At 51.6% G+C, this 26,807-nt stretch overlaps 1 protein-coding gene across 1 annotated transcript; it reads left to right on the forward strand.

The window, feature by feature from the left end:
- The first annotated feature begins 365 nt into the window (after nt 1–365).
- Nucleotides 366–26,359, forward strand: ENDOV (endonuclease V). Its single transcript, XM_065897930.1, has 11 exons — nt 366–421; nt 739–910; nt 10,751–10,885; nt 11,093–11,132; nt 12,122–12,234; nt 13,102–13,170; nt 13,515–13,643; nt 16,152–16,225; nt 17,044–17,102; nt 18,949–19,143; nt 26,166–26,359. The coding sequence occupies exons 1-11, from the start codon at nt 366–368 to the stop codon at nt 26,357–26,359; spliced, it is 1,236 nt and encodes a 411-aa protein (XP_065754002.1).
- The last annotated feature ends 448 nt before the right edge of the window (nt 26,360–26,807 follow it).

The raw sequence follows: 26,807 nt of genomic DNA on the forward strand, positions 1-26,807 counted from the left end.
TAAAGCTTCCCGCTCTGGTCACTTCAGGTCTCCACTCTCCGGTGAAAGGTGTCATGTACGTGTAGAATCAGTAAAATGTGTACACGTGCTTTTCTCCTGCAGATCTGTTTGTCAGTGTAACTTTCAGATCCCGTCAGGGGCCCTGGACGGGGACAACTTTCCTTCCCCCACGGCTGCGGGGAAAGGCTGACTCTGAGGTCGGCGGCCGCTACTCCCGAGCCGCTGGTCCCCAGCAGGGCCTCAGGCCACGAGGCGGCAACGTCCCGGACCCCGACCTGAGCGCCGCCATGGCAACGACGCGGTCCGGCGCCTGCGCGCGGCGCTCCGCAAGTGACGCCACAGGAAGGGGCGCTCAGGGCCGCGCCATGGCCCGAAAGGCGGCTGGGAGGCCGCCGGAGGAAACGCTGTCGCTCTGGAAACGGTAATGGGGCCAGAGGACGCGTAAGATCCGGGGACTGGAGCGACGAGGTTCCCCGCGGACCTCCGACCTCGTAATCCCCGGCTTGGGGCCGCGGGGGCCTGCGACCGTTTCCGGCGTGCGGGCGAAAGGGCGTTCGGGAGCTGTAGCTTCCGGCGACGCGTCTGGGTCCCAGGGAAGGGAGGGGGTGAGACCGGGAGGGTCCCCAGGTAGAGCCCCGAACCCCGGGCCTGGACGCTCCGTGTGTGGGCGGCCGCAGCCATACCGCGGGGTGGGGGGATCTGGGCTGGGCTGCCCGCTGGACCTGTTTCTGCCCTCAGGGAGCAAGCCCTGTTGAAGACACTTGTCGTGGACCGGGACACGGAGGCGTGGCAACGGGACCCCGCTTTTTCGGGTCTGCAGAGGGTCGGGGGCGTGGATGTGTCCTTTGTGAAGGGCGACAGTGTCAGCGCCTGCGCCTCCCTGGTGGTGCTCAGCTACCCTGAGCTCGAGGTAACCCCAGGGGGACGCTGGCCAGGGGCCGCTACGCTGGGCCCCGGGGTGCATTAGTGAGAGAGGTGGGGCTCTGGACAGGGAACAGTGTTAGGGTAGAACCCCGCTTCTCCTTTCGTGGGAGTTCATTAATGAATTGGGAAGCCTTTGAAAAGAAGAGGATAGGGGACAAAAACTGAAGTCATTCTGTGACTTACATCCAAATAAACTCATGATCTCCAAGTTTGGCCGTTATCTTGGGCTCCCCATGTCAGGGGCCCACAGCAACACACCCTCAAGTTGCCCAAGCTGGAAATCTCTGTCTTCCCGGACCCCTCACAGCAGGTCACACACGAACTCCATTTTTTCTCTCCCTGCTAAAATCACTGGAGTCTTATCTATCCACTTGTCTGCATCACTGCTGTCCCTTCCCTGGCTGTGCCACCGTCACCTCTCCTGTAGGTGACAGGCAGAATCTTTCCTGGGTCCCTTCTCCATGCTGCCATCAGAGCAATTTTTCTAAAAACCAAATGTGAGCAGGTCACCACCTAGTCCACTTAGGACACTTAAGTGCCTATCCTGTGATCTCATGGTACATAAAAGTGACACTCACGGACAAGGCATAAAGGCCGTTCGTGATCTGACCCCTGCTTAACGTAACTCCCTGTAGGCTCACCTCTGGCTACCACCCGCTCCTCACCGACTCCCCACTCCAGAGGCCTTTGGCTTCCTCAAACACGCCTTGCTGTATCTGCCTGCCTGACCTTAGCAGTGATGTTTCCTCTCCTGGAATGTTTTTCCTGGCTAACTCCTCCTCATCTCTTAGGTCCTCCAGTAAGCCCCCCTTCGTCCTACAAGACCAGGAGTTGCTCTCAGTACCCTCTCATTCCTCTTTATCACACTGGGATGGAATTGGCCTGTGTGTCTCCCCTACCAGAATGTAAACTCCACAATGGTAGGAACCATGCTGTCTTGCCCACCGGTTGTAGCCTCTGCACCTAGTTCAATGCCTGACACATAGAAGACGATCGAATAGATACGTGAATGAATGAACAGCGTGCCCACGATTCCTTTGGAGTCAACAGCTCAGGAAGCCTTGGCTAAAGAAGAGCTTGACGAGGAAACCTCTGCTCTGCAGCTTCAGCATTTCCCCCTCCCTGCTCCTCTGCCTGATCCCAAAGCTACTACCTTCCTGCCTCAGCGTCTTTGTGCTTTACTTGGAAGATCCTTTAGTCAAAATTCAGCAGAAATATGTTGATACCTGACTCAGAGTTTGGTGAGGAATAATTGAGATCATGTATGGAGATCAATTAGCATAATGGGCATGTGGTAAGCCCTCAAAAATTAAATGCTAAGCCACTGTTAATTCTGAGGATGACTTCTCGCTTCTCAAGACCCAGTTCACTTGTTCCCATTGCTCTATACCCTTGTGTACCTGCAGAATTAACCACCCCCTTGTCTCCGTCCTAGGCCTGTTTCTTATGCATGTGCTGTTACAGCACTTCTCACACTGTATTAAAGTTGTCAGTTTAGGAGGCACTCGCAGATCTTACAGCCTGTTAAAGGAGCGCTCTCCTTTTGCAGTAGTCTTCCTCCCCTCATTGCAATAATAGTTTTGAATAGTTCCCCTTACCTCAGAGAAAAGTTATTGGTATATTCTGGTTTTCCCACCATCTGTAGGTTCTGAAGGGCAGGGTTATACTGTATTTCTTTTGGAGCCCCAACACTGAGCAAAGTGCTTGCTACTTGGATGTAGTCAGCACTTGTCATCCTGTGCTATGGAAGCTTAGACTAGGGAATGATCTTGGAATAGTCTGGTCCAATGACTCCCAAATGCCCAACCATGGATCTATGCAATGAGAGTCGCCTGGAAGTGCATTTAGAAATACGGATTCCATAGGCAAATCCATAGAGACACAAAGTAGATTTGTGGTTGCCAAGGGCTAGGGAGTGGGATGGAGGGTGACTGCTAATGGGTATAAGAATTACCTGGGGGCTTCCCCGGTGGTGCAGTGATTAAGAATCTGCCTGCCAATACAGGGGACACAGGTTCGATCCCTGGTGGGGGAAGATCCCACATGCCGCAGAGCAAATAAGCCCGTGCGCCACAACTACTGAGCCTGCACTCTAGAGCCCGCAAGCCACAGCTACTGTGCCCACGCACCACAACTACTGAGGCTGCATGCTGCAACTGCTAAAGCCCGTGTGCCTAGAGCCCATGCTCCGCAACAAGAGAAGCCATGACAATGAGAAGCCCGCGCACCGCAATGAAGAGTAGCCCCCGCCCACCCACCGCAACCAGGGAAAGCCCACGTGCAGCAAAAAAGACCCAACACAGCCAAAAATAAATAAAATAAATTAAAAAAAAAATTTATTTTTGAATAAAAAGAATTACCTGGGGGTGGTGAAAATGTTCTAAAATTGGATTATAGTAATGGTTGCACAACTCTGTAAATACCAGAAAGCGTTGAATTATACTCTTCAGGTAATTTTATGGTAGTAAATTATATCTCAATAAAGTTGTTAAAAAAAAAAGATTCCAGGGCCCCACTCCCTTTACTGATATTTACCTTTTTAAACAATCCTTCCTGTGATTCCAAAGCAAAGCCAGGCTGTGAATCACTGGTCTTCCTTTCGCACAGCCAGGAATCCTTTCCTCACCATCCCTGACAAATCATGGCCTCACACCAGAGCCCGTTCCATAGTTGGAAGCCTGGTTCGTATGTTCTTTTCCACATGGAGCTGAAATTTAGTTGTTTGTGACTTCTGCCTTAAGGTGCAGAGCACAGGACAAACCTTTCCTACCCTCCTATTTGAAGACAGTCCTGTGTTCTCCTGAGTTTCACTGAGGTGATTCCAGCTCCTTCACTTGCTGCTTGCCCTCCAGCTTGCCCTCAGTGAGTAGGGCCCATTTTTACATCCAGCACCCAGAACTGAATCGAGTACCTCAAGTGCAGTTCAGCCTTTTGGTTCAACCGTTTGGTGGGCCTAATGCACAACTCCAGCTTAGGTTGAAACTTGCATATCTTCAGAGACTACTGACTAGATCATGCCCACATGCTAACTATACAACTGATTTTTCCTTCTCCCAGAATTTTTTTTAACATATTTATTGGAGTATAAGTGCTTTATAATGTTGTGTTAATTTCTGCTGTATAACAAAGTGAATCTGCTATATGTATGCACATATCCCCATATCCCCTCCCTCTTGCGTTTCCCTCCCTCCCACTCTCCCTATCCCACCGTCCTAGGTGGTCACAAAACACCAAGCTGATCTCCCTGTACGATGCTGCTGCTTCCCACTAGCTATCTAGTTTACATTTGGTAATGTATATATGTCAATGCTACGCTCTCATTTCATCCCTTCTCCCAGATTTTTAACTTGAAAATGTGTGCACATACTGAAAAGTTGAAAGAGTAATACATTGAACACCCGTATACCCTCTGCTTAAGATTCAGCTGATTTTGTAGTCTTTGTGTGTGTGCGCACTGAGATTCAAGAGTGCCTCCTAGAGGTTGTGACAGCTCAGCAAACCTGTCCTAGAATATTTTCCTACATAATGGCAGCGTCATTATCACACCTTAAAATATACATGCATGATTCCATCACCACCTGAATGAATCCCATTCCATAACACATTTCCCCAGTAGTCCCCATATGTCTCTTAAAGCTGGTTTTGTATTTTTCTCTGATCTGTAAAACTTTGACGTGTGTTATGTTATAGTTGCTGTTGATAGTAGATTATGATTACTGTGGAGATTTTTTTTGACGGGGTCCAGTATATTGCTGTTTACTTTTTTTTTCCACTAAGATACATTTTTTAAATTTTTATTTTTTTATTTTTTATACAGCAGGTTCGTTATCTATTTTGTACATATTAGTGTATATATGTCAATCCCAATCTCCCAATTCATCCCACCACCACCACCAGCCCCGCCTCCCCTTAATTTCTTAATTTTCCTTAATTTCTCTTTCTGATCTTTTGTTGTTAGTGTATAGGAATGCAAGAGATTACTGTGCATTAATTTTGTATCTTGCAGCTTTACCAAATTCATTGATTATCTCTAGTAGTTTTCTGGTGGCATCTTCAGATTTACCTGTGTATAGTATCATGTCATCTATCTGCAAACAGTGACAGTTTTACTTCTTCTTTTCCTATTTGTATCCCTTTAATTTCTTTTTCTTCTCTGATTGCCGTGGCTAGACTTCCAAAACTATGTTGAATAATAGTGGTGAGAGTGGACATCCTTGTCTTGTTCCTGATCTTAGAGGAAATGCTTTGTTTTTCACCATTGGGAATGATGTTTGCTGTGGGTTTCTCGTATATGGCCTTTATTATGTTGAGGTAGGTTTCCTCTATGCCCACGTTCTGGAGAGTTTTTATCATAAATGGGTGTTGAATTTTGTCAAGAGCTTTTTCTGCACCTATTGAGATGATCATATGGTGGTGGTGTTTTACTATTTATTTATTTATTTGGTTGCACTGGCTCATAGTTGTGGCAGGTGGGCTCCTTAGTTGCAGCACATGGGCTCCTTAGTTGCGGCACACGGGCTCCTTAGTTGCAGCATGCGGGCTCAGTAGTTGTGGCACATGGGCTTAGTTGCTCCGTGGCACGTGGCATCTTCCCGGACCAGGGATCGAACCCGTGTCCCCTGCATTGGCAGGCAGATTCTTTATCCACTGTGCCACCAGGGAAGTCCAATCATACGGTTTTTAATTCTTCAGTTTGTTAGTATGGTGTATCACATTGATTGATTTGCATATATTGAAGAATCCTTGCATCCCTGGGATAAATCCCACTTGATCATGGTGAACGATCCTTTTAATGTGTTTTTGGATTCTGTTTCCTAGCATTTTGTTGAGGATTTTTGCATCTATATTCATCAGTGATATTGGTCTGTAATTTTCTTTTTTTTGTAGTATCTTTGTCTGGTTTTGGTATCAGGGTGATGGTGGCCTCGTAGAATGAATTTGGGAGTGTTCCTTCCTCTGCAATATTTTGGAAGAGTTTGAGAAGGATGGGTGTTAGCTCTTCTCTAAATGTTTGGTAGAATTCACCTGTGAAGCCATCTGGTCCTGGACTTTTGTTTGTTGGGATATTTTTAATCACAGTTTCAATTTCATTACTTGTGATTGGTCTGTTTATATTTTCTATTTCTTCGTCGTTCAGTCTTGGAAGGTTACACCTTTCCAAGAATTTGTCCATTTCTTCCAGGTTGTCCATTTTATTGGCGTAGAGTTGTTTGTAGTAGTCTCTTATGATGCTTTGTATTTCTGTGGTGTCCATTGTAGCTTCTCCTTTTTCATTTCTAATTTTATTGATTTGAGTCCTTTCCCTCTTTTTCTTGATGAGTCTGGCTAAAGGTTTATCAATTTTGTTTACCTTCTCAAAAACCAGCTTTTAGTTTTATTGATCTTTGCTATTGTTTTCTTTCTATTTCATTTATTTCTGCTCTGATCTTTATGATTTCTTTCTTTCTCCTAACTTGGGGTTTTGTTTGTTCTTCTTTCTCTAGTTCCTTTAGGTGTAAGGTTAGATTGTTTATTGAGATTTTTCTTGTTTCTTGACGTAGGATTGTATTGCTATAAACTTCCCTCTTAGAACTGCTTTTGCTGCATCCCATAGGTTTTGAATCGTGTTTTCATTGTCATTTGTCTCGAGGTATTTTTTTGATTTCCTCTTTGATTTCTTCAGTGATCTCTTGTTTATTTAGTAATGTATTGTTTAGCCTCCATGTGTTTGTGGTTTTTATGTTTCTTTCCCTGTAATTTATTTCTAATCTCAAAGTGTTGTGGTTGGAAAAGATGCTTGATATGATTTCAATTTTCTTAAATTTACTGAGGCTTGATTTGTGACCCAAGATATGATCTATCCTGGAGAATGTCCCATGTGTACTTGAGAAGAAAGTGTAATCTGCTGTTTTCAGATGGAATGTCCTATAAATATCAATTAAATCTATCTGGTCTGTTGTGTCATTTAAAGCTTGTGTTTCCTTTTTAATTTTGTGACTGGATGATGAGTCCATTGATGTAAGTGAGGTGTCAAAGTCCCCCACTGTTATTGTGTTATTGTCGATTTCCTCTTTTATAGCTGTTAGCATTTGCCTTATGTATTGTGGTGCTCCTATGTTGGGTGCATACATATTTATAATTGTTATGTTTTCTTCTTGGATTGATCCCTTGATCATTATATAGTGTCCTTCCTTGTCTCTTGTGACATTCTTTATTTTAAAGTCTATTTTATCTGATATGAGTATTGCTACTCCAGCTTTCTTTTGGTTTCCACTTGCACGGAATATCTTTTTCCATCCCCTTACTTTCAGTCTGTGTGTGTCTCTAGGTCTGAAGTGGGTCCCTTGTAGCCAGCATATATATGGGTCTTGTTTTGGTATCCATTCAGCGAGCCTGTGTCTTTTGGTTGGAGCATTTAATCCATTCACATTTAAGGTAATTATCAATAAGTATGTTCCTATTACCATTTTCTTAATTGTTTTGGGTTTGTTTTTGTAGGTCCTTTTCTTCTCTTTTGTTTCCCACTTAGAGAAGTTCCTTTAGCATTTGTTGTAGAGCTGGTTCGGTGGTGCTGAATTCTCTTAGCTTTTGCTTGTCTGTAAAGCTTTTGATTTCTCTGTCAAATCTGAATGAAGTCCTTGCCAGGTAGAGTAATCTTAGTTGTAGCTTCTTCCTTTTCATCACTTTAAATGTATCTTGCCACTCCCTTCTGGCTTGTAGAGTTTCTGCTGAGAAACCAGCTGTTAACCTTATGGGAGTTCCCTTGTATGTTATTTGTCATTTTTCCCTTGTTGCTTTCAATAATTTTTCTTTGTCTTTAATTTTTGTCAGTTTGATGACTGAGTGTCTCCGTGTGTTTCTCTTTGGGTTTATCCTGCCTGGGACTCTGCATTTCCTGGACTTGGGTGGCTATTTCCTTTCCCAAGTTAGGGAAGTTTTCAACTATAATCTCTTCAAATATTTTCTCGGGTCCTTTCTCTCTTCTCCTTCTGGGACCCCTATAATGTGAATGTTGGTGTGTTTAATGTTTTCCCAGAGGTTTCTCAGGCTGTCTTCATTTCTTTGCATTCTTTTTTCTTTATTTTGTTCCATGGCAGTGAATTCCACCATTCTGTCTTCCAGGTCACTTATCCGTTCTTCTGCCTCAGTTATTCTACTATGGATTCCTTCTAGTGTATTTTTCATTTCAGTTATTGTATTGTTCATCTCTGTTTGTTTGTTCTTTAGTTCTTCTAGGTGTTTGTTCTTTAATTCTTCTAGGTCTTTGTTAAACATTCCTTGCATCTTCTCCATCTTTGCCTCCATTCTTTTTCCGAGGTCCTGGATCATCTTCACCATCATTATTATGAATTCTTTTTCTGGAAGGTTGCCTATCTCTACTTCATTTAGTTGTTTTTCTGGGGTTTTACATTGTTCCTTCATCTGGTACATTGTCTTCTGCCTTTTCATTTTTTCTGTCTTTCTATGAATGCAGTTTTTCATTCCACAGGCTGGAGGATTGTAGTTCTTCTTGCTTCTCTGTCTGCCTTCTGGTGGATCTTCACTAAGATACATCTTGAGTTGACTTCCATGTCAGTTTCCCCAAGTTCCCACTTGGGTCTTTCAATATGTGGGGTCAGATCCTCTTTTATTTTTGGAACGTTTCTTAGTTTGTGGTTTTAAGTATCAGTTATATTTATTATTTCAACTCCATAGTTTTGTTTCTCTTTTTCAGTCATGCATATGCTGGGTTTTCTGTCTCGTCAGGTTTTTTTGTGTTTCTGTTTTTATTTCTGCCAGGTTGTGCTCTCTGTCTGCCGTTTAGTTAACTTACCTCTGCTGCACAACTGGTTGGGGGCAGCGTTTCATCAACTCACAAGGTTTGATCATTGCCTTCTGAGTTCTTGTAGTTCTCTGTTCACTCTAAGTTGTACTTAGGTACTTCCCTGGTGTTCCAGTGGCTAAGACTCTGCACTTCCACTGCAGGGAAGATCCTGCATGCCACACGGTGTGGCCTTAAAAAAAAAAATGTATTTAAACAGGAAACTCAAGGGCCAGGGGTTTGGGTGCCTCAATGGGTTTCTTAAATCATGAGGGACGGTGAAGTATAGTCGTGCCAATACATGGCATCCTTTTCAGAAGCAAAGACGGCCAGTGTCTCTTCTGATTCTTTGATACTCTCGTTTCCAAAGGACCTTACACTTCTGGCCTCACTCTCTTCTCCACGAGCCCCCAGGGCTCACCTGTGTCTCCCCAGAGCAGCATCTTCCTGATAAGGCTGGGGCTGCTCCCCAGGTCTCATTCCATCAGGCTCCCCACCACTAGGCCCCACCACACCCCCTGCCCTTGCCCCTTCCTAACCTGCCTTTCTGGCGAGGGGCCCAGAGCTGGCTCTGTGAGTCTGGGCTGTTTATTTCCGCCTGTAGATGCACACCGTTGCTTGTAATTGGCTTGTCTCCCAGTTATGCTGTGGGCATGGGGTAGAGGGGTTCATCTCCTCTCCTGTGGATCTCTGGTTCCTGGAGCTTGTGCAGAGGGATTCAAACGTAAGCAGCCACCATCATCCTGTGGGAACTCAGGCCACACTTGAACTTCACGCATGTCCCCGTGAAGAGTCATCCTGTTGCATGGGGTTCAGCACTCCAGCCTGCCGGGTTCACTGTGAATCGAATTCTCTGGTCTGTCATCCAGTTGGACCCTGCCCACTCTAGGTCATTGGCAGTTTGATGAGTTTCCTGTGAGTCACTGATAAAAATGTTGGAAGGACGAGCCCCTTCCTCCATGCTATTAGAGTAATTCCTTCATTTAGGGCCATGTCATTATGACCTATGCTATATAGAGTAATTCCTTCATTTAGGGCCATGTCATTATGACCTAGCTTCAAGGGAGAGGTGGAAGTATGATTTTGAAAGCTATCACCAAGAGACTGGTAGGGGGGCGGGGTGGGATGGTCAGTAACAATCCAGGACATCTGAAGGTTCTGGAGAATGTGTGCTTAGTGGGAACCGTTCTCACCTCCGGTGGTCTGGCTGTAATGAAAACTCAAGGTTTAAGGGGCTTAGGGCTGCCGTCCTGTGCTCTGAGCGGGTCGTTACATGCTAATCAAGTACCAACAGGGCCTCCTCTTCCATGCTGTGTTAGGACTTTTCAGTTTGAAGAACAGTCTGCCAGAGCGTGTGAAAATTCTGGGTGGTCCCCAGCAGGTCTGCCTCAGACTCCTGGCCCCCACTCCTCCCGGCGTGAGCCAGGCCTTTTAGCACAACATCCCCAGGGGTATCCCCTCTTCTCTCTCTGGGGTTATTTGCAGCCTCAGAATTTTTCTTTTTGGACTCTCCCATCCCTTGGGACCCAGTTCTCTTCCAAACTGCCTCACTCTGAGATCGTGCCTGTCCTTTTCCCGAAATATTTGTAATCTCTTTTCTTAAAGCCAGAGTTGCCCTTCTGGCTATTGTAGCCTCTGTGAAGACTTGGCCTTTTCTTCCCCGAGGCCCCTTCTAATATGGCACCATGGTGTCTATTCACAGGTGCTTCTTGTGCTTTGTCTTCTGTGAGCCTCCAAACTGCCTGGCAGCAGGGTGGGGTGGGGAGGCAGCAGGTCTGATTTACAAAGGAGGCAGCCTGAGGAGGGCCTGATACAGACCAGGTGTGGCCAGTACCTTTGAAATGGCAGCATTTGAATCCCCACTGCCCATCTGCAGGGTGGATCACCTGTCTCCAGTTAGTGAGGCAGGGAAGGGGGCGACTTGGGGGTGGGCCTGGGAGACAGAGGGAGTGACAGGGATTGTCAGATAAGGGCCAAGGGCATGCGAGGGTGCGGGGGAGGTGGCCAGGGCCGCGCGTGCCTAGTGACCTGGGTGCCTGGTGGCAGGTGATGTATGAGGACTGTCGCATGGTGAGCCTGACAGCCCCCTACGTGTCAGGCTTCCTGGCCTTCCGAGAGGTGCCCTTCCTGGTGGACGCGGTGCAGCAACTGCTGGAGAAGGAGCCCCGCCTCATGCCCCAGGCAGGTATCTCACTGGGTTGGAGGAAAGGCCCTCCACAAGCCCCGCCCCATTGCAGGGAGAGATCCATGAGCTTCCTGGAGAAGTGCTTTTGCCTCAAGAGGGATCAGACCTAAAGAGCTGGGGCCCTCATCTTGCTCTGGGATGCCCCAACCTGATGGGCGAGGGTCACTTCAGCTGACCGTGACTTTCCCCTGTGGCTCTTCCAGGTCCTTTTTGTGGATGGAAATGGGGTGCTCCACCACCGAGGTAATCTGCTCCCAAGACTCCCTGAGAGGGCTGTAAGAGAGGGACCAGGAGGGGTGCAGTCTGCCTGCACCAGGCCCCAGGCCCTCTGCCACCAGCCTGACCTTGCAGCTCCTTCTGGCCTTGCTTTCCTTGTCAAGGCCCCCTAGTAAGGAGCCCCTACTTCTCTTCACCCCTGCCCCTTTCCTGCCTGCCTCCACCGCCTCTGCTGGCTCAGCTCAGGTACCAACATCCAGTTTGGACCTGACGCTTCCAGAAGTCTCAGGCCCTGAGCCCAGCTAACCTGTCCCACTGGTGGCCTGCCCTGTGTCCTAAACAGACCCTTGCCTGAAACCGAACAGGAACAGACAGGTGTGCCTGTTCCCCACTGACCCAGGGAAACCCACACCCACCTGGGTGCTGGAACCTTGTCCCGGGGAGAACCACCAAGGGGGAGGGGCTGTCTTACCCTCAGATACAAACCTGGGGGTTGGGCGGCAGAGGGAGTCAGGAAGGGGTGGCATTGTGATTTTAGCCCCTGCCCTGGGAGCCCAGAGCCACCCTGGACACTAGTGGAGGACCAGCAGGCCAGCCCTGGGCCTGGCCCCCAGTCACTGCAATCCTTGCGCCCTGGCAGGAGCCCCAAAGTTCTGGGCGAGTTAAGGGCAGAGTTGCAGAGGCCTGAAGGTGGCCACAAAGGAGAGGGGAGGATGAAAGAAGCAGGTGAAGAATGTGAGCACACTAATTATAATCAGGCTCCTAATCTTGTCGGAAGGGGGGTGGGGGAGGCGTCCTCCACCCAGCCTGCCAGCCCGGAAGTCAGGGTAGAGGGCCACGTCCGAGGTCAGGGTGGGGCTTAGAGCCCTGTCCCACAAGTCCTTGCCCACTGACAGGCCTCTGTTCACGTGGAAAAGTTCAGCGAGGCTCTGGTGTGGCCCCCATCCCCACACTGTCTCTAAACTGCTAGGCTCATTGCCTCACCTCCCCAGCCTCATCTTGCTCTGCCCCTACAGGCTTTGGGGTAGCCTGCCACCTTGGTGTCCTCACAGACCTGCCCTGCATCGGGGTGGCCAAGAAACTTCTGCAGGTGGATGGGCTGGAAAACAACGCTCTGCACAAGGAGAAGGTGAGGGGGCCAGAGTCCGCCCCGCTGCAGACCAGCTCCACCTGGGGCGCTCTCCTCCCAGCCTGGATTGCTGACCTGGACTGAGGAAGACCAGCTTTCTTTGCGTGCCTTGTGGGTGGTGGGTCATCTCGGGAGACTCGGAGCTCCTCTCCCAGCCTCTGGGTGCACACTTGCCTCCTCTCCACCCCTGCCTGCGTGCTGCTGTGGCACCCCACGTGGGGACAGAGCCTCCAGGTATCGGGGACCGGGCATTCGGGGCCTGTACAACGCTCTGTACTTTTCCACCTGCCGTGCCACCCCCATCTGCCTGGGGCATCTCCCTCCTCTGGGAACCCCTCTGGCGGGAGCTGGTGACACACGTGGCTCTCTAACCTGGACGGCCAACTCTGAGAACGGGTCAGTTGCATCTGTCTCATCCTTCCAGCTCCCCCATGCCTGTGTGGAGTGCCTGTTTGTTGAGTTGACAGGGGCCCCTGACCCACCCAATGGGCCAGTCCCCACCACCACCACTCCAAAAAATTTGTCAGGTTGAATCAGAAGTGCTCAAATTTGTAGCAGGAGAGAAAGCAGCAGGAAGTAAGTGGCCTCGAGTGGGTTGTGGCCCTGTGTGTGCACCAGCCTGGTGCCTCCACCCTGCAGCACTGGGGCCTGGGCGGGCTGCTGCCTCTTCCCTGCTGCAGAATGGGGAGGAGAGTACCTCGTCAAAGTGAGATGGTGCTGCAGGCCGCGCTTGGACGCAGGGTCCCCTCGCGATGGGCCCTTCCATCTCCTTGCCCAGCGGCTGCTCAGGTTTTAAAGGTGAGCAGGCTTGCCTTCAAGCCTTTCACCAAGAAAGGTGTTTTTCCAAGTCTTTTTTCTGTTTTCCAGATACGGCTCCTGCAGGGTGGAGGAGATTCATTTCCTCTGATGGGAGGCTCCGGGACCGTCCTGGGCATGGTGAGTGGCCAGGGGCCTGCGCCCCACTGAGGCAGACCCCTCAGCTGAGGGCCAGAGGGGGCCCGGGGTCAGTACCCATGTACGTGCGTGCCCCAGAACCCGTCCGCCTCTCCCTATCTTCCTGCCACTCTGGCTGCCCCTGCATCTTTATTTCTTCCCCTCCCCCACTGTGCTGAGGGGGCCTCTGGGCCCTCACTCGCCCCACCCTGTCCCTAAGACAAACATCAGGAAGGTGCCCCAAGGGTGCTGCCAGTCTCTCAAGCTCCTGCCCACCGCCCAGGACATGTCAGTCCTCCAGCCCACAGAGCTTGCCCAGTGCCCTGACCTCGCCCTCCCTGTCACAGGCCCTGAAGAGCCACGACCACAGCACCAAGCCCCTCTATGTCTCTGTGGGCCACAAGATGAGCCTGGAGGCAGCCGTGCGCCTGACCCATGGCTGCTGCAAGTTTCGGATCCCGGAGCCTGTGCGCCAGGTGAGTGGGCTGCCAGGTGGGTAGGCTAGCGCATGGCACCTACTCTTCCTGTACTCCCGGGCTGAGGGTCCACAAGCGCCTGTGGGAGAGTCAGTTTGGGCCACACTAGGCTCCGGAGGGGAGGAGAGGGGCCTGGAAGATGCAGAGGCCTGCCCTGCCTAGCCCGGGGGTCTGCTGTGCGCCTGCACTCAGCCTTTCAGCCTCTGGCACCCTGGGTCATCGGGAAAATCAGCTGACGTCAGCTCAAATAGCAGAGTGGCCTGCCAGCCCCTGAGGGCCCAAGCTGCCCCGCTGGCCTGGGAGGGAGCAGCCATCCTCGGCTGGGGGGCCCCTGCAGGGCTGCTGGGCACTGCTGAGGACGACTTGGGCCAGGGATAAAATCAGGAAACTCCAGGGTGTGGCCACGCCAGGCACCCAGCACCTAACTTGGGGCCAAGGGGGATCAGAACTCTGGTGAACGAGTTGGCTCAGCTAACCTCATGCAGGAAGCCCTTGGGCCACCTTGGTGGTCTTGGCCATGACAAGGTGCAGAGCAGGTGCAAGTCCCAGGGAAGCCCATGAGGCAAGGATCTGTGAGAAGCTGTCCTCAGGGAGAGGCCTGCTGGAAGAGGGGGAAGGGCAGTCCAGGCCTGAGGACCAGCATTTGCAAAGGCCCTTGGGCAGGAAGGAGTTTGATGCCAGAAACTCAGAGGAACTTGTGGCTGGAGCCCTGGCGAGGGTGAGCGGGCGGAAGCCTGTGTGCATTGCAGGGGGCAGAACTTCAGGTTTACCACAGGGCCTTGGATGTGAGTTGGGAGGGGACACCATCAGATTTGCCTTCCCAGCAGGGGCTGTACGTCGCCTGCTGCTCCGTGTGTCCCTGAGGCCTGTGCTGCGTCAACTAGAGGCAACCTGGCCTAGGTGCCACAGGCCCGCTCGGTACTCTCAGCTCAGCACCACCTGGTGACACTGCAAACCTGAGGGTCCTGGCTCTGCCTCGACCACCCCAAGAGCCCCCGTAGCCACCACCTCGGGGTTTGGGACCCCCCCCCCCGGCTGCTGGTGTGCAGGGCAGCCTCCAGGTGGCAGCAGCGGCACACACGTGGCTGTGGCTCTCCGCCCCTGCCAGCAACTCTCTGGGCTGCGGAAGAGTCAAGGCCTCTAGGGTGGCTTCCAGGGTGGACTTTCTAAGTGTCCACCAGCCTCAGCCTCCTTCCCTCCCCGTACAGGGTTCGTAGGTGCAAAAGCCTGTGACGTGTCCTGGCCCCAGGAAGCCTTTCCTCCCCCATTCCCATCCACCTGTGCGACCTTGTGGTGGGTGGGGTGACGACCCGAGATTTCTCCGCAGGCCCTCAGAGCCAGGGACTCTGCTGAGCTGGTATGGTGGGCAGGTCTCTGTCCCTTCTGTGTCTCGCCTTGCCCCAGAGTGGATGATAGCTGTGTCCTTGCAGGTGGGGGGATGCCCTGTAAAGTGCCGTGAACCCCTCAGAGGTGGGCAAGGACCGTGTGTCTGCCCTAGAGAAAAGCCAGACGTCTGCACCCAGGAGCCCACCAACCCTATCGTTTCCAGGAAAGGGGTGTGGCCCTGTCTAGTGGCACTGGTTATCTCTTGGTCCATCTTCTTCCTTGGCCCACTCACCTGTGTACACTTTGCCCTCCTGACTACTTCTGTAAGCTCTGAGGAGAAGCTGAGAGAACGGCTTAGGGCCTGCTCCCTTGGTCACAGGCCCGCTGCCCCCCAACTCCCGGGCCAGGCCGGGACCGGTTGCTGCAGGGGAAGGCGGGAGGTGCTGCCTCGCGTCTCCGGGGCCTTTCTCCCGGAGCACCCTGCCGCCCACCCTGCCCGCTTGCCCATTCACTCTTAAGTAGAAACAGTCGGGGGGATTAGCTGTTGTGTCCTGTAGTCACACAGCCCAAAGTGGGGCTGAGCCATCTGAGCCAGGATCAGGGGCCTCCCTGAGGCCAGGCCCCCTGGAACGGGGAGAGCCTGTGCCGCAAGGTCCTGGGGGCCCCACTCAGGCCTGTTCCCCTCTCCCCAGGGTGTGCCCTGATCCCAGCCTGTGGCCCAGAAGCCCCCTTTCATTCTGGTGACTCTGAAGAACTTTCCAGACACTTCTCCAGGGACAGAGGTTGCAGCTGACACTAGCCAGGGAGCCAGATGAACCAAAAGTGAGAACAGACAAGCTGGGCTGAGGACAGCCTTCAGAGAAGAGGGCTTTAGCAGAGAAACTGTTGGCTCAAGCAAAACCTACAGGGGAGCACAAGCTATAAACCCACTGAAAGCCAACTGAAATAGGAGCAAGGCACCCAGCCCATTTCCTCACGCCCTTCGGGGACATGCTGTCAAGCACCCCAACCAGAGGGCCTGACATCCTGGCACCCACGCATGATGGGGCCGCTGCTCCTTTTCCCTCAGGCTGGGCCTCCGTGGGCTTTTCCAGGAGGGGCCACCCTATCGGGTGGGGACTGGTCCAGAGGCCAGCTTGGGACCCCAGCCACCCCTCTCACTCGAGCCATCCCTTTCTTCAGGCTGACATCCGCTCCCGAGACTACATCCGCAGGACCCTGGGAGTCCAAGGGGCCCCTGCCTTGCGGCCAGAAAGGTGAGTGCTGGGGTGGCTGGGTCATGCCCCCGTGGGGCCACTTCTGGTGGCTGGGCCGCTCGGCGGTGGCGCTGTGGCTCAGGCCAGACAGGCAGGGCCAGGCAGGGGGCGCAGGGTTCCTGAGGGGACAGGAGAAGAGCCAGCAGAATGCTGGGGGCCAGTGTGGACTCCATGTTCAGTGGGAACTGTCCAGCAACCCCCAAAGCTCACCTCCCACCAGGGCGCTCCCTGCTTACCTTGGTCCATTTATGTCGTGGTCTCCACAGAAAGGGTGAGGGAGTCAGGTGGTCCCGGTTCATGTCCTGGCTCTGCACCTGCTGTGTCGTTTACGCTCTCAAAGCCTGTTTCCTCACCTGTGTGGTGTGCACGGTGATTCTCATCCCACTATGTTGTGGTACAGTCACAGCCAGCAGTGGTTGGTTACTTAATCCTAACGGCACTTACCGTGAGACAGGCACTGTGATCACTTTGCCGATGAAGAGACTGAGATAGCAGGGTTTCCATTGGCAGCTTGGACAGCAGGCCCATCCTCTCCCACCAGGAGTCCTTACAAGCACGGCGCTTCCTTTGTGCTCCCTTCTCCTCCAAGCCCGTGCTGACCTGGGCCTGGCTAAGCTGCTTTGAGAACTGTGGGAAGGTGTGGCTGGGACCCCTGAACTCTCCCAAGGGTGGGGGCTGACCGTCAGGATCTGCCTTGCCCCCTCTGACCTGGGCTCTCGCACCCCTGAGGATCCAGGTCGACACAGCTTCCAGGGACCACCTGGGGATCGAGGGGGGCTCTGACGTTTGATGCTGTCCTTTCTTGATGTCATTACCAGGAGCAAGAAGGCACAGAGGCCAAAGGCGTGCCCTCAGGGAGCCTCAGAAGAGCCCGCAGGTAAGGACGGGCCCCTCAAATCCCACAGCCAAAACCCCAGGACACACCGGAAAGCCCTGGGCCCAGGTGACCAGGGGCAGTAGGGCAAGGGCTGGGGCTGGCACCGAGCTGGATGCCAGGAAGACTCTTGGGCCACCTGTGGCCCTGCTCCAGCTCGTCTGTAGGGACTGGGGGAGCGGCCCCCACAGCAGGTGGGGCACCCCGGCCCGAGGACATGGGGACACAGAAGGCACAGCCCTGCTCGGATGGACTGGGGTGGCCACCTTTCCATTCCACGGTCATGAGGCCCAGGGGCCTGGAGAGAGCTCAGTGGAAGACAGAGCTCACATGGCAGAGTGCCAGGCCCAGAGAGCACATGACGTTAATTTCTTAGGAGCGCAGGAAGGGATTCAGAGTTCATAGGGGATTTTCTGGTGTTTTTTTGTTTTGTTCTGAAAGTGCCCAGGTGGGCTTACAGCTGCCAGACTGCACATACATGCACACCTTCTCCTTGCCCATCTGCTCCTCTGAGTACATGTGCCGCTTTCACTTTGTGTTTGTTTATAAACCAGCACGTCCCTCCCTGCCGACCAGCTACACTGAGCCGCTTCTGCCCTGGCCGGGGAGGGTCCAGGCTGGGGTGGCTGCTGTCAGGCTTGGCCCCTGGCTGCCCAGCCGGTCTCCAGACTGCCTGCTGCTGGGACGTGCAGGGCCAGGAGGAGGGGAGAAGAGCCTGGAGCCTGGAAAAGGCTGAGGGTTGGGGGACATACAGGGGCAGTCTGGGCTGCAGGGGTGGGGTGCCATACAGAGGGCCGGCACCCGTACCCGAGGAGATGGGTGTTGGGATCTGCTATCCTGGCCACGGGCCCTGAGGGCGGGCAGGCCACTGTGTCCAAGTGCCAATAGCTCTCCCCTGTTCTTGTCAACCCGACGCACTCCCCCACTGCCAGCCTCTTCACCCAGAGGCCCAGCCTCAAAACGCGTCTCCACTGTGGGAGGGCAGCCCTGACTCTGGCGCCCTGCCTGGCCACTCCTCTTGGTGTGAGCTAGTCCCAAGGAGGCGCACGGCCCCACCCACAGCCCCTGGGTGCCTCCCAAGCAGCCCTAGTCCTCCACCTCCTCCCAGCTCACCCCCAGGTTCCCTAAGCACTCTGGAATCTTTGCTGAGGGGTGTGAAGAATCCTTGGAGGCAAGCCTTTCTTGCCGTTTATCCTGCCTCTCAAGAAGGAACTGCCTGTCAAGGTGGAATGTGGCATCTGATGGTGCTCCGAGAGGGACCGGTCCTCCCTCTCGGAACCTGTTTTTTTGCGGGGATACAAGTACCTGCTTAGTCCAGTTGGGGGATTGAGTGTGAGGGTCCATGTGGAGTCCCTGCCGGCGGTGACACAGTCAGTTCCCAGTTAATGAAGGATGGGGGGGCGTCCAGCACCAGCTGGGCGCCACGCTGAGACGTTAGTGGTTAGAGGCAGGGACAGCGTGGAGTCCCGTCTGAGGTGTGCAGGAGCACGGGGCCATGGCGAAACCATCTCCCTAAAATCCCTGATGGTCACTGGGCACAAACAGGCCTGGGCAGGGTTCCACCGGGGGGTCACAGCTGGATTAAGTGCAGCCATAGTCCTGGGGGCTGCCCAAGGACAAGGGAAACAGTGGCACTTGCCTGGGGTCCCAGGCAGCTGCTGCCTCATTCACACCCCTGCTGAGTACAAGGGTGCTGAGCCACCCCAGATGTGCCCCGAGCCTGGTGCCCAGGACTCTGTGCCAGGGTGGCCCTCAGGAGACGCAGTCCCAGCCTACCACCCACGCAGGCCCTGCCTGGTGCTCCACAACCACTGCCCTCCTAACTTCTTCCAGGTCTCTCCCTGCCCAGAGTTCATCAGGACCAGGGGGTCGGGGGACTTCGGAGTGCAGGATGGAAGCCACGCAGAGCTGGCTGGGCCTGACGGCTTTGTACTGACTGGCCTTGGGCAAAGCTTCGAGCCTGTAATGGGGATCACACCTGTGCTGTCTCCCCGGACAGCTGCAGCCCTGTGTGGAGTGGCCGTGGCACAGAACCTGGCACGCAGTCAGTCCTTGCAAAGAAAGTGAGAAGGTTTGGAGAAGTGGGGCCCACAGGGGCCAAGGTTGATGGTCCTCAGTCTGCAAGGCTGTGCTAACTGCACCAATGGGAAGGGAGAAACAGGAAGTAAAGGTCCTCATTTCCTACTGAGCTCCTTCCACCACCCCAAGCCGCCAGAATGCAGTCCCGCAAGGGCTGGGCAGGAAGGACCGTGACTCCCCGGCCCCAATGGCACCTTCCCCTTCAATGCCTGCCCCACGCACATGCCAACAGGAGAGCTTCCCATGGTGCCGGGAGGCTCAGGGTGATGTCTGCAGCAGCATCCCCTGGGGACCCATCTCTAAGACAGGCACAGAGATGGCCGAGACCTCCTACTGGGGTGGGACTAGGGCTCTGCTTAAAGCCACTGCTTCCTCACTGACCAGAGGAGTCAGGTGGGCCCCCTGGGCTGAGGCATGGACTGCTGTGGGGTCCCTCATCCCCATCCCCTCCGCTTCAGTGAGAAGCAGACAGAGCCTGAGATCAGTTTGCAGACGACTGAAAACCTGAGTGGTTTTTGTTTGTTTCAAGGTTAAAGTCATGTAACAAGTCACCATTTTCACATCTTTAAGTGTACTGTGAATTGGCTTTTAGTATATTCAGAATCTTGTGCAGGCACACCACTGTCTAGTTCCAGAACATTTTCCTCCCGTATCCATTAGCAGTCGCTCTCCTCCATCCCTCCCCCTGCCCCAGCCCCTGGCAACCACTAATGGGCTTCCTGTTTCTGTGGACTTGCCGATTCTAGGTACCTCATAGGAGTGGAGTCACACAGAGTATGTGACCTTTATGTCTGGAGTCTCTCCTTAGCATGAGTTTTCAAGGTTCATCTGTGTTGTAACATGGATCAGTACTTTCTTCTATGGCCAAATAATATTCTGTTGTATGGATAGGCCACGTTTTGTTTATCCATTCATCTACTGATGAATATTTGGATTATTTGGGGCTATGATGAATAATACTGCTGTGCGAATCGACATACAAGTTTTTGTGTGAACTTACGTTTTTAGTTCTCTTGGGAGTGGAATTTCATGGTAACTCTCTGTTTAACTTTTTGAGGAATAGCCGTACTATTTTCCTCCTGTTTTCCGTGGTGGCTGCACCTTTTTACAACCCCACCAGCAACACAGGGTTCTAAGTTCTCCACATCCTCACCAACACTTGTAATTATCTGTCTTTTTGATTCTGGCTATGCTAGTGTATGCGAGATGGTATCTCATTGTGGTTTTGATTTGTATTCCCCTAATGACTAATGATCTTGAGCCCCTTTTCATGTGTATATTAGCTATTTGTATGTCTTCCTGGGAGAAATGTCCACTCAAATTCTTTGCTATTTTTAAAATTGGGTTGTTTGTCTTTCTGTCATTGAGTTGTACGAGTTCTTTATATGTCCTGGGTACCAGACCCCTTTCAGTTATATAATTTACAAATAGGTTCTCCCATTTTGTGTGTTGTCTTTTCATTTTCTTGATAACATCCTTTGAATGAAAGTTTAAAATCTGATGAAATCCAGTTTATCTGTTTTTCACTTGTTGCCTGTGCTTTTGGTGTCATAACGAAGAAACCATTGCCTCATCTGATGTCACAAAGATTTCCTCCTGTGTTTTCTTCTAAGAGTTTAATAGTTTCAGCTCTTACATTTAGATCTTTGATGCATTTTGAGGTAATTTTTGTATATGGATATTTGGGTCTCTTGCAATTCCATATGAATTTTAGAACCAGCTTGTCCATTTCTGCCCCCAAAAAAGGCAGTTGGAATTTTGATAGTGATTGCACTGATCAATTTGTAGAGCATTGCTGTCTTTTTTTTTAATAAGTTATTTTTTTTAATAAATTCATTTTTTAAATTTATTTTTGGCTGCTTTGGGTCTTCGTTGCTGCGCACAGGCTTCTCTCTGGTTGCAGCGAGCGGGGGCTACTCTTCGTTGCAGTGTGTGGGCTTCTCATTGCGGTGGCTTCTCTTGTTGCATAGCACAGGCTCTAGGCGCACGGGCTTCAGTAGTTGTGGCACGCAGGCTCAATAGTTGTGGCTCATGGGCTCTGGAGCACAGGCTCAGTAGTTGTGGCGCACAGGCTCAGTTGCTCCACAACATACGGGATCTTCCCGGACCAGGGCTCGAACCCGTGTCCCCTGCATTGGCAGGCGGACTCTTAACCACTGCGCCACCAGGGAAGCCCTGAGCGTTGCTGTCTTAACACTATTACGTCTTCAAATCACTGAACACAGGGTCTTTTCACTCATTTAGATCTTCTTTAATTTCTTTCAATGATGTTTTGTAATTTTCATTGTACACGCCCTCCCTGTACGTCCTTTGGTAAAATTTATTACTGAGTATTTTATTCTGTTTGATGCTTTTGTAAATGGAATTGTTTTATTCATTTTATTTTTGGATTGTTCATTGCTAGTGTATAAAAATACATTTTTGTATCTTATATCTGGCAACTTTGCTGTATTCATTTATTAGCTCTAATTGTATGTGTGTGTGTTCTTTAAGGGTTTTATATATGAGATCATGTCTTATGTGAATATAGTTTCACTTTTATTTCTTCCTTTCCAATCTGAATGCCTTTTATAGCTTGTTCTTGCCTGGTTGTCCTGGCTGGAACCTCCAGTGCAATGTTGAAAGGAAGCAGGGAGAGTGGACGTCCTTGTCTGGTGCCTGATCTTAGGGGGAAGCTTCACTAGAGTGTGGTGTTAGCTGTGGGTTTTCCATAGATGCCCTTGATCCGGTTGAGGAAGATCCTTCTATTCCTAGTTTCTCTGTGTTTTTATCATGAAAGAGTGTTGGATTTATCGAATGCTTTTTCTGCACCTATTGAAATGATCATTTTCCTTCATTCTGTTAATGTGGTGTGTTATATTGATTGACTTTCATATTTTGAGCCACTTTTGAATTTATGGAATAAATCCTTCTCAGTCATGGTGTATAATCCTTTTACTAAGCTGCTGAATTTGATTTGCTAGTGTTTTGTTGAGGATTTTTACATCTGTGTTCATAAGGTGTACTGGTCTGTACTGTTCTTGTGGTATCTCTGTCTGGCTTTGATACGAGGGTAGTACTGACTTCATAGAATAGTTAGGAAGTGTTCCCTCTGAGAAGGATTGGTGTTGATTCTTGTTAAACCTTTGGTAAAATCACCTGTGAAGCCAGCTGGCTCTGTGCTTATCTTTGTTGGGAGGGGTTTTGATTACTGATTCACTCTCTTTTGTTATAGATCTATGAAGATTTTCTGTTTCTTCAATCAGTTGGTAGTTTGTGTGTTTCTAGGAACTTGTCCATGTCATGCAGATTATCTAATGTGTTGGCCTACAATTGTTTGTGATATTTTCTTTCTATTTCAATAAGGTTGGTAGTAGTGTCTCCATTGTGCTTATTGACTTTAGTGGGTTAGTCTGGCTGTGAGTGGTTTTTCTAAGGAGCCCTCTCCCCACCCCCAAGATGCCACTGTTAGTGCCCCTGGCTTGAGTGGGGAGTGGGAGGGCAGAGTCCCCTGCAAATTTCAGAGGGTCAAGACTCAACCTACCTCTGCTTTCAAGGGTTTCCAGCTCTTCCCAGAAGCCCCAAAGGGTGTAAATCCCACCCCATCAGAAACTAATTATGGCCCCAATAAATCCTGGGCCTGACCTCAGGGGGGGAGTAGGGTTCCAGGAGAACCAGTTGGAGGATAGCAGAGACGTTGTTTAACCCTGGGTGGGCTGAGTGGGGGGGTTAAGCCTGGCATGGAAGGCTTGTGGGCAGAGGTGGGGGCGTCTGAACCTTAAAGGGACGGGAGTTTCAGCTACAGCCTGATAGAAGAGAATCTGCAGCAGTGGGCAGTGCCATTGGCCCCTTGGCCCTGTCTACTGGCTACACCAAGGCCGTATCAGAGATAAGATGACGAGGTAGAGCATGTCGGCAGCTTGCTGGGACCCCTGGCTCACCCCAGGGTGGTGGGTGTGGCTATAGCCCTGAGCATCTCGAGGGAGGGACCATGCTGAGGGTTCATGTGGAGAGGTTGGGGAGGCTGGGGGAGTGCAGAATCAACTAGAAGGAGCTGAGGTGGTGCCTGGGGACCTACTGGCTGGGGTCATTCATGGGAGAGCAGGAAAGCAGTGGGATTGGGAATGGGGAGGGCACTTGGGGGTGGCATGTCCTGCCCACCTCTACCCCCCACCCCCAGAGGCTCTACCCTGCAGAAGGCTGCACAGGAGCCCTAAGTGCAGTGGTGTCTGGGCTTCTTCTCACAGAACCTTAAAAATAGGGCCGAGATGATATCCATCTTCACAGATCACAGCCCACCCCAGAACCAAGAATAAATCTCGAAACACTCAATAATTCAAGTTGGATCCAAATAGATTTTTCTGTTAGCCTGGCAGCCTCTGTGCCCCTTCCCTGGGTCCCCAGGGGCTGAGCCTGAGGGGCTCCCACGAGGTGGTGGGCTGGCCTGACCATTGCAGGTCACACCCAGGCCCCTCAGGACACCCGCCTCCAGGACCCCAGTCTGCCCACACTCCCCTCACCTGGAGCAGTCAGGAATGGAGGACACCCAGGTCTGGGAGTCCTTTATGATCAGGTCAAGGAGGAGGCCCAGCCATGTTCCTAGCTGTCCCAAGGATACCTCCCTTGCCCCCCTACTTTCTGATCACAGGCATTGGCCTGTTTGAGCTTGGGTCTGAGCCAGGCTTCTTGGCCCCTTTGACCAAAACACCTCCCCTCCCCTCCTAGGCTCCTGGGGTCTCAACTCTCCAAGGCTCAAGGGCCAGCCTGGGCTCCAGGGGAGCAAATCCCCCCACTTAGGCCCCAGTCACTGGTGCACACACACCCCTCAGGGTCTGCATTCCTGCCTCCTCCTGGAAGGGTCCCTAAAGGGGCTTCACCTGGGGCTCTGTGGCCTGGAGTGAACAGCTGGGGACAGGAAGCAGGGCCAAGCTTTCTGCCCAAGGCCTCTGCATTTGCTGGGGGTGGGGGGTCCTCATTGGCCTGGCCCACCCACTGCAGGTTTGGCCCAGCCCCAGCAGTCCCTGTTGCACTGCCCTGGCCAGGCCTGAGTAGAGTTTTACCAAATTATTAATTAAAGGCACAGGCATGCGGCAGCTCTGACATCCAAATGAATAACACACTGGGTAATTAGGAGAGGTGTCAGGGAAATGATGGAGCATGGCCTGCTATCCCCAATTCACCTCCCTGGGAAGCAGGAGCAACTTCTCTGTTTCCTACCACGATGGGCGGCACTGGAGGCGGGGTAGGGAGTGCAGGCCAGAGGGGCCAGGGCACAGCTGTTGCTTGTGGACAGGGCTGGGTCCTCCCCAGTCTGGTTGCTCTCCACCCAACCCGGAGAAGACCTGGGAACAGGGCAGGGAAGGCGATAGGTGGGCTAATGGAAGAAGGATGCGGTCCCAAGACAGATAGGCAAGCTGACCTGGAGGGACTCAGAGAGAAAGATACTGGGGGAGACTGCTGGAGGCCCGTTGTGGGGCAGGGGAGGAAGGATCCAGACCTGACTCCAGCACACGGGGTGTCCTGCCCTGGAAGAGGAGACAGCTCCCTAGGCCCTTCCTTGGGGCTGCAGGGGCTTGATAGAGAGCTGGGAGTAGAGAGCAGGCTGGAGTAGTTTTGTCTTTTAGTTACTTAAATTGCACTGGTGTTTTGGTGTTTGTTTGATTTTTAATCGAGGTTATAAACGTACATAGTTTAAATAGTCAAATAGTTCTATAAGATTTGTAACGAAAACCCAGTAGCTCCTTATTCACCCACCCCTCTCCTCTCCTGACTTCCCCTGCTCAGAGGCAAAATTTTGTTATTTTAGTTTTCTTTAGTGTGGGGGTTTTTCATATTTACTTCTAAATAACATGCTAATGCTGCCTTTCTCTTTTTTGTTTTTCTGTTTTTTTAGATTTAGAAATTATCCATTGACTTTCTGCCATGGAGGTTGAGAGTTTGTTCCCTCTCACATAGCCTCTCATACACTTTCCTTCCACCCATCTTCTCATTTTCATTGAATCAGAATTCAATGTCTGCGTTATTCTTTCTTTGCACGTACTGTTCGTAGCTGAGTAATGTAATGTAATTACATCTCCTTTTTTGTACAACCTCTTGTTTTTCCTGCGCTTGATAATTGCCTCATGTTTTGGATTTGGTTTATTTTCTGTGTATCCATTACTTATTCCCAAACCCTGCAATGGAAATATAAATCTCTTTTTGGTACATTCAAAGCATCAGGCCATCTTGAATTTATTTTTTTCTCGGAGCCTGTGGTAGCCAGCTTCTAAGATGGCCTCCTGGGGCTGGTGTAGCCCTATGACCACACTGAACAAGGTCCATCTGTATGACCAGTGGAGGTGCAAAAGTGAGGGTGTGTCATTTCTGATAGTAGGCCTAAAACACATTGGGACTTATGTCTTGATGGTACCCCTCCCTCTCTCTTCCCCCCTCATCATTCACTTTGAGAGAAGTCAGCTGCTGTGTCCTAAACTGCTCTGTGAAGTCCACGTGGCAGAGAACTGGGCCCACCTGCCCGTCACCATGTGAGGGAGCCATCTTGGAAGTGCACCCTCCAGCCCTGGCTGTCATCTGACTGCAACCTCATGAGAGACCCTGGGACAGAACCAGCTAGCCAGTCTGCTTCCAGGTTCCTATCCCTCAGAAACTGTGAGATAATAGACCTTTGTTCTGGAATAATATTTTTATGCAGCAAAACATAACTAATACAGAGCCACTCCTCCCATGCCCACCTGTCTTGGTTGCCTTGTATACCTGATTCACATCCGTCTCCAGGGACCTCTCTCCACCCTCGTTTTGCTCCTGCTCCTGTTATAATGGTGTGCGTCATCTAGTGTCTGCTTGAGAACTACAGCCCCACCCTAGCCCCACTGTAGAAACTGGGGAGACCTTGGAAAGGGGCTTAAGTACCCAGAAGAGTCCTTATTTCTGAGGCACAAGGACACCATGACATCTTTCAGGAGTCTGTCAATAGCCTCAAGATGAGCCACATTGTCCTGTGTCTCCCAGGTGGGTGGGAAATCTGTTGGCTCCTCTGGGCCTGCAGCGCTGTGTCGGGCAAGGCCACTGCTGTCCACGGTGCTGAACTCAACGCCGTCGTGTTGGCCTCGGGTGCCAGCCCCAGACGCTGGGTGGCCTCGGCTCTAGCTTTCCTCCTCTTCAACCCAGATCCCCTCTGTCCAGGCCTCGCCTTTCTGCACTAGGCTGTCTTCCTGCTCAGGGCTCCTTCTTGCTCTTGTAAGCAGACCCCACATGGGCTCTGCAGACAGGCTTGAATCCTGAAGTAAGAGCCTGTAGGTGTTTGAGCTGAGAACTCTCCAGATTACATGTGACAGAAGCAAACTTAAACCACCTTAAGCAAATAATAGGGCCTTGTTAGTTCACTCCAAGGCAGAGCTGGCTGTGAGTGGCCTGGCTGCAACACACGTCTATCCTCTCCCTCTGTGCCATTCCCAGGGGGGCTCCCCTCTGGGTGCTAGATGGCTGGCAGCAGCCCCAGGCTTACCTTCTCAAACCCTGTGGTGTTCCCAGGCAAAGCACAGCCTCTACCCTAAAGGCTCCATCGCAAGCCCCAGGCCCTGGGTTCTGGATGGACTGTGATCACTGCTTAGTTTTATCACTGCAGCTGGAGGGGAGGGGAGGCCATGTGTC

The sequence above is a fragment of the Phocoena phocoena genome, chromosome 19, assembly GCF_963924675.1.
Source record: "Phocoena phocoena chromosome 19, mPhoPho1.1, whole genome shotgun sequence".
Taxonomy (NCBI): Eukaryota; Metazoa; Chordata; class Mammalia; order Artiodactyla; family Phocoenidae; genus Phocoena; species Phocoena phocoena.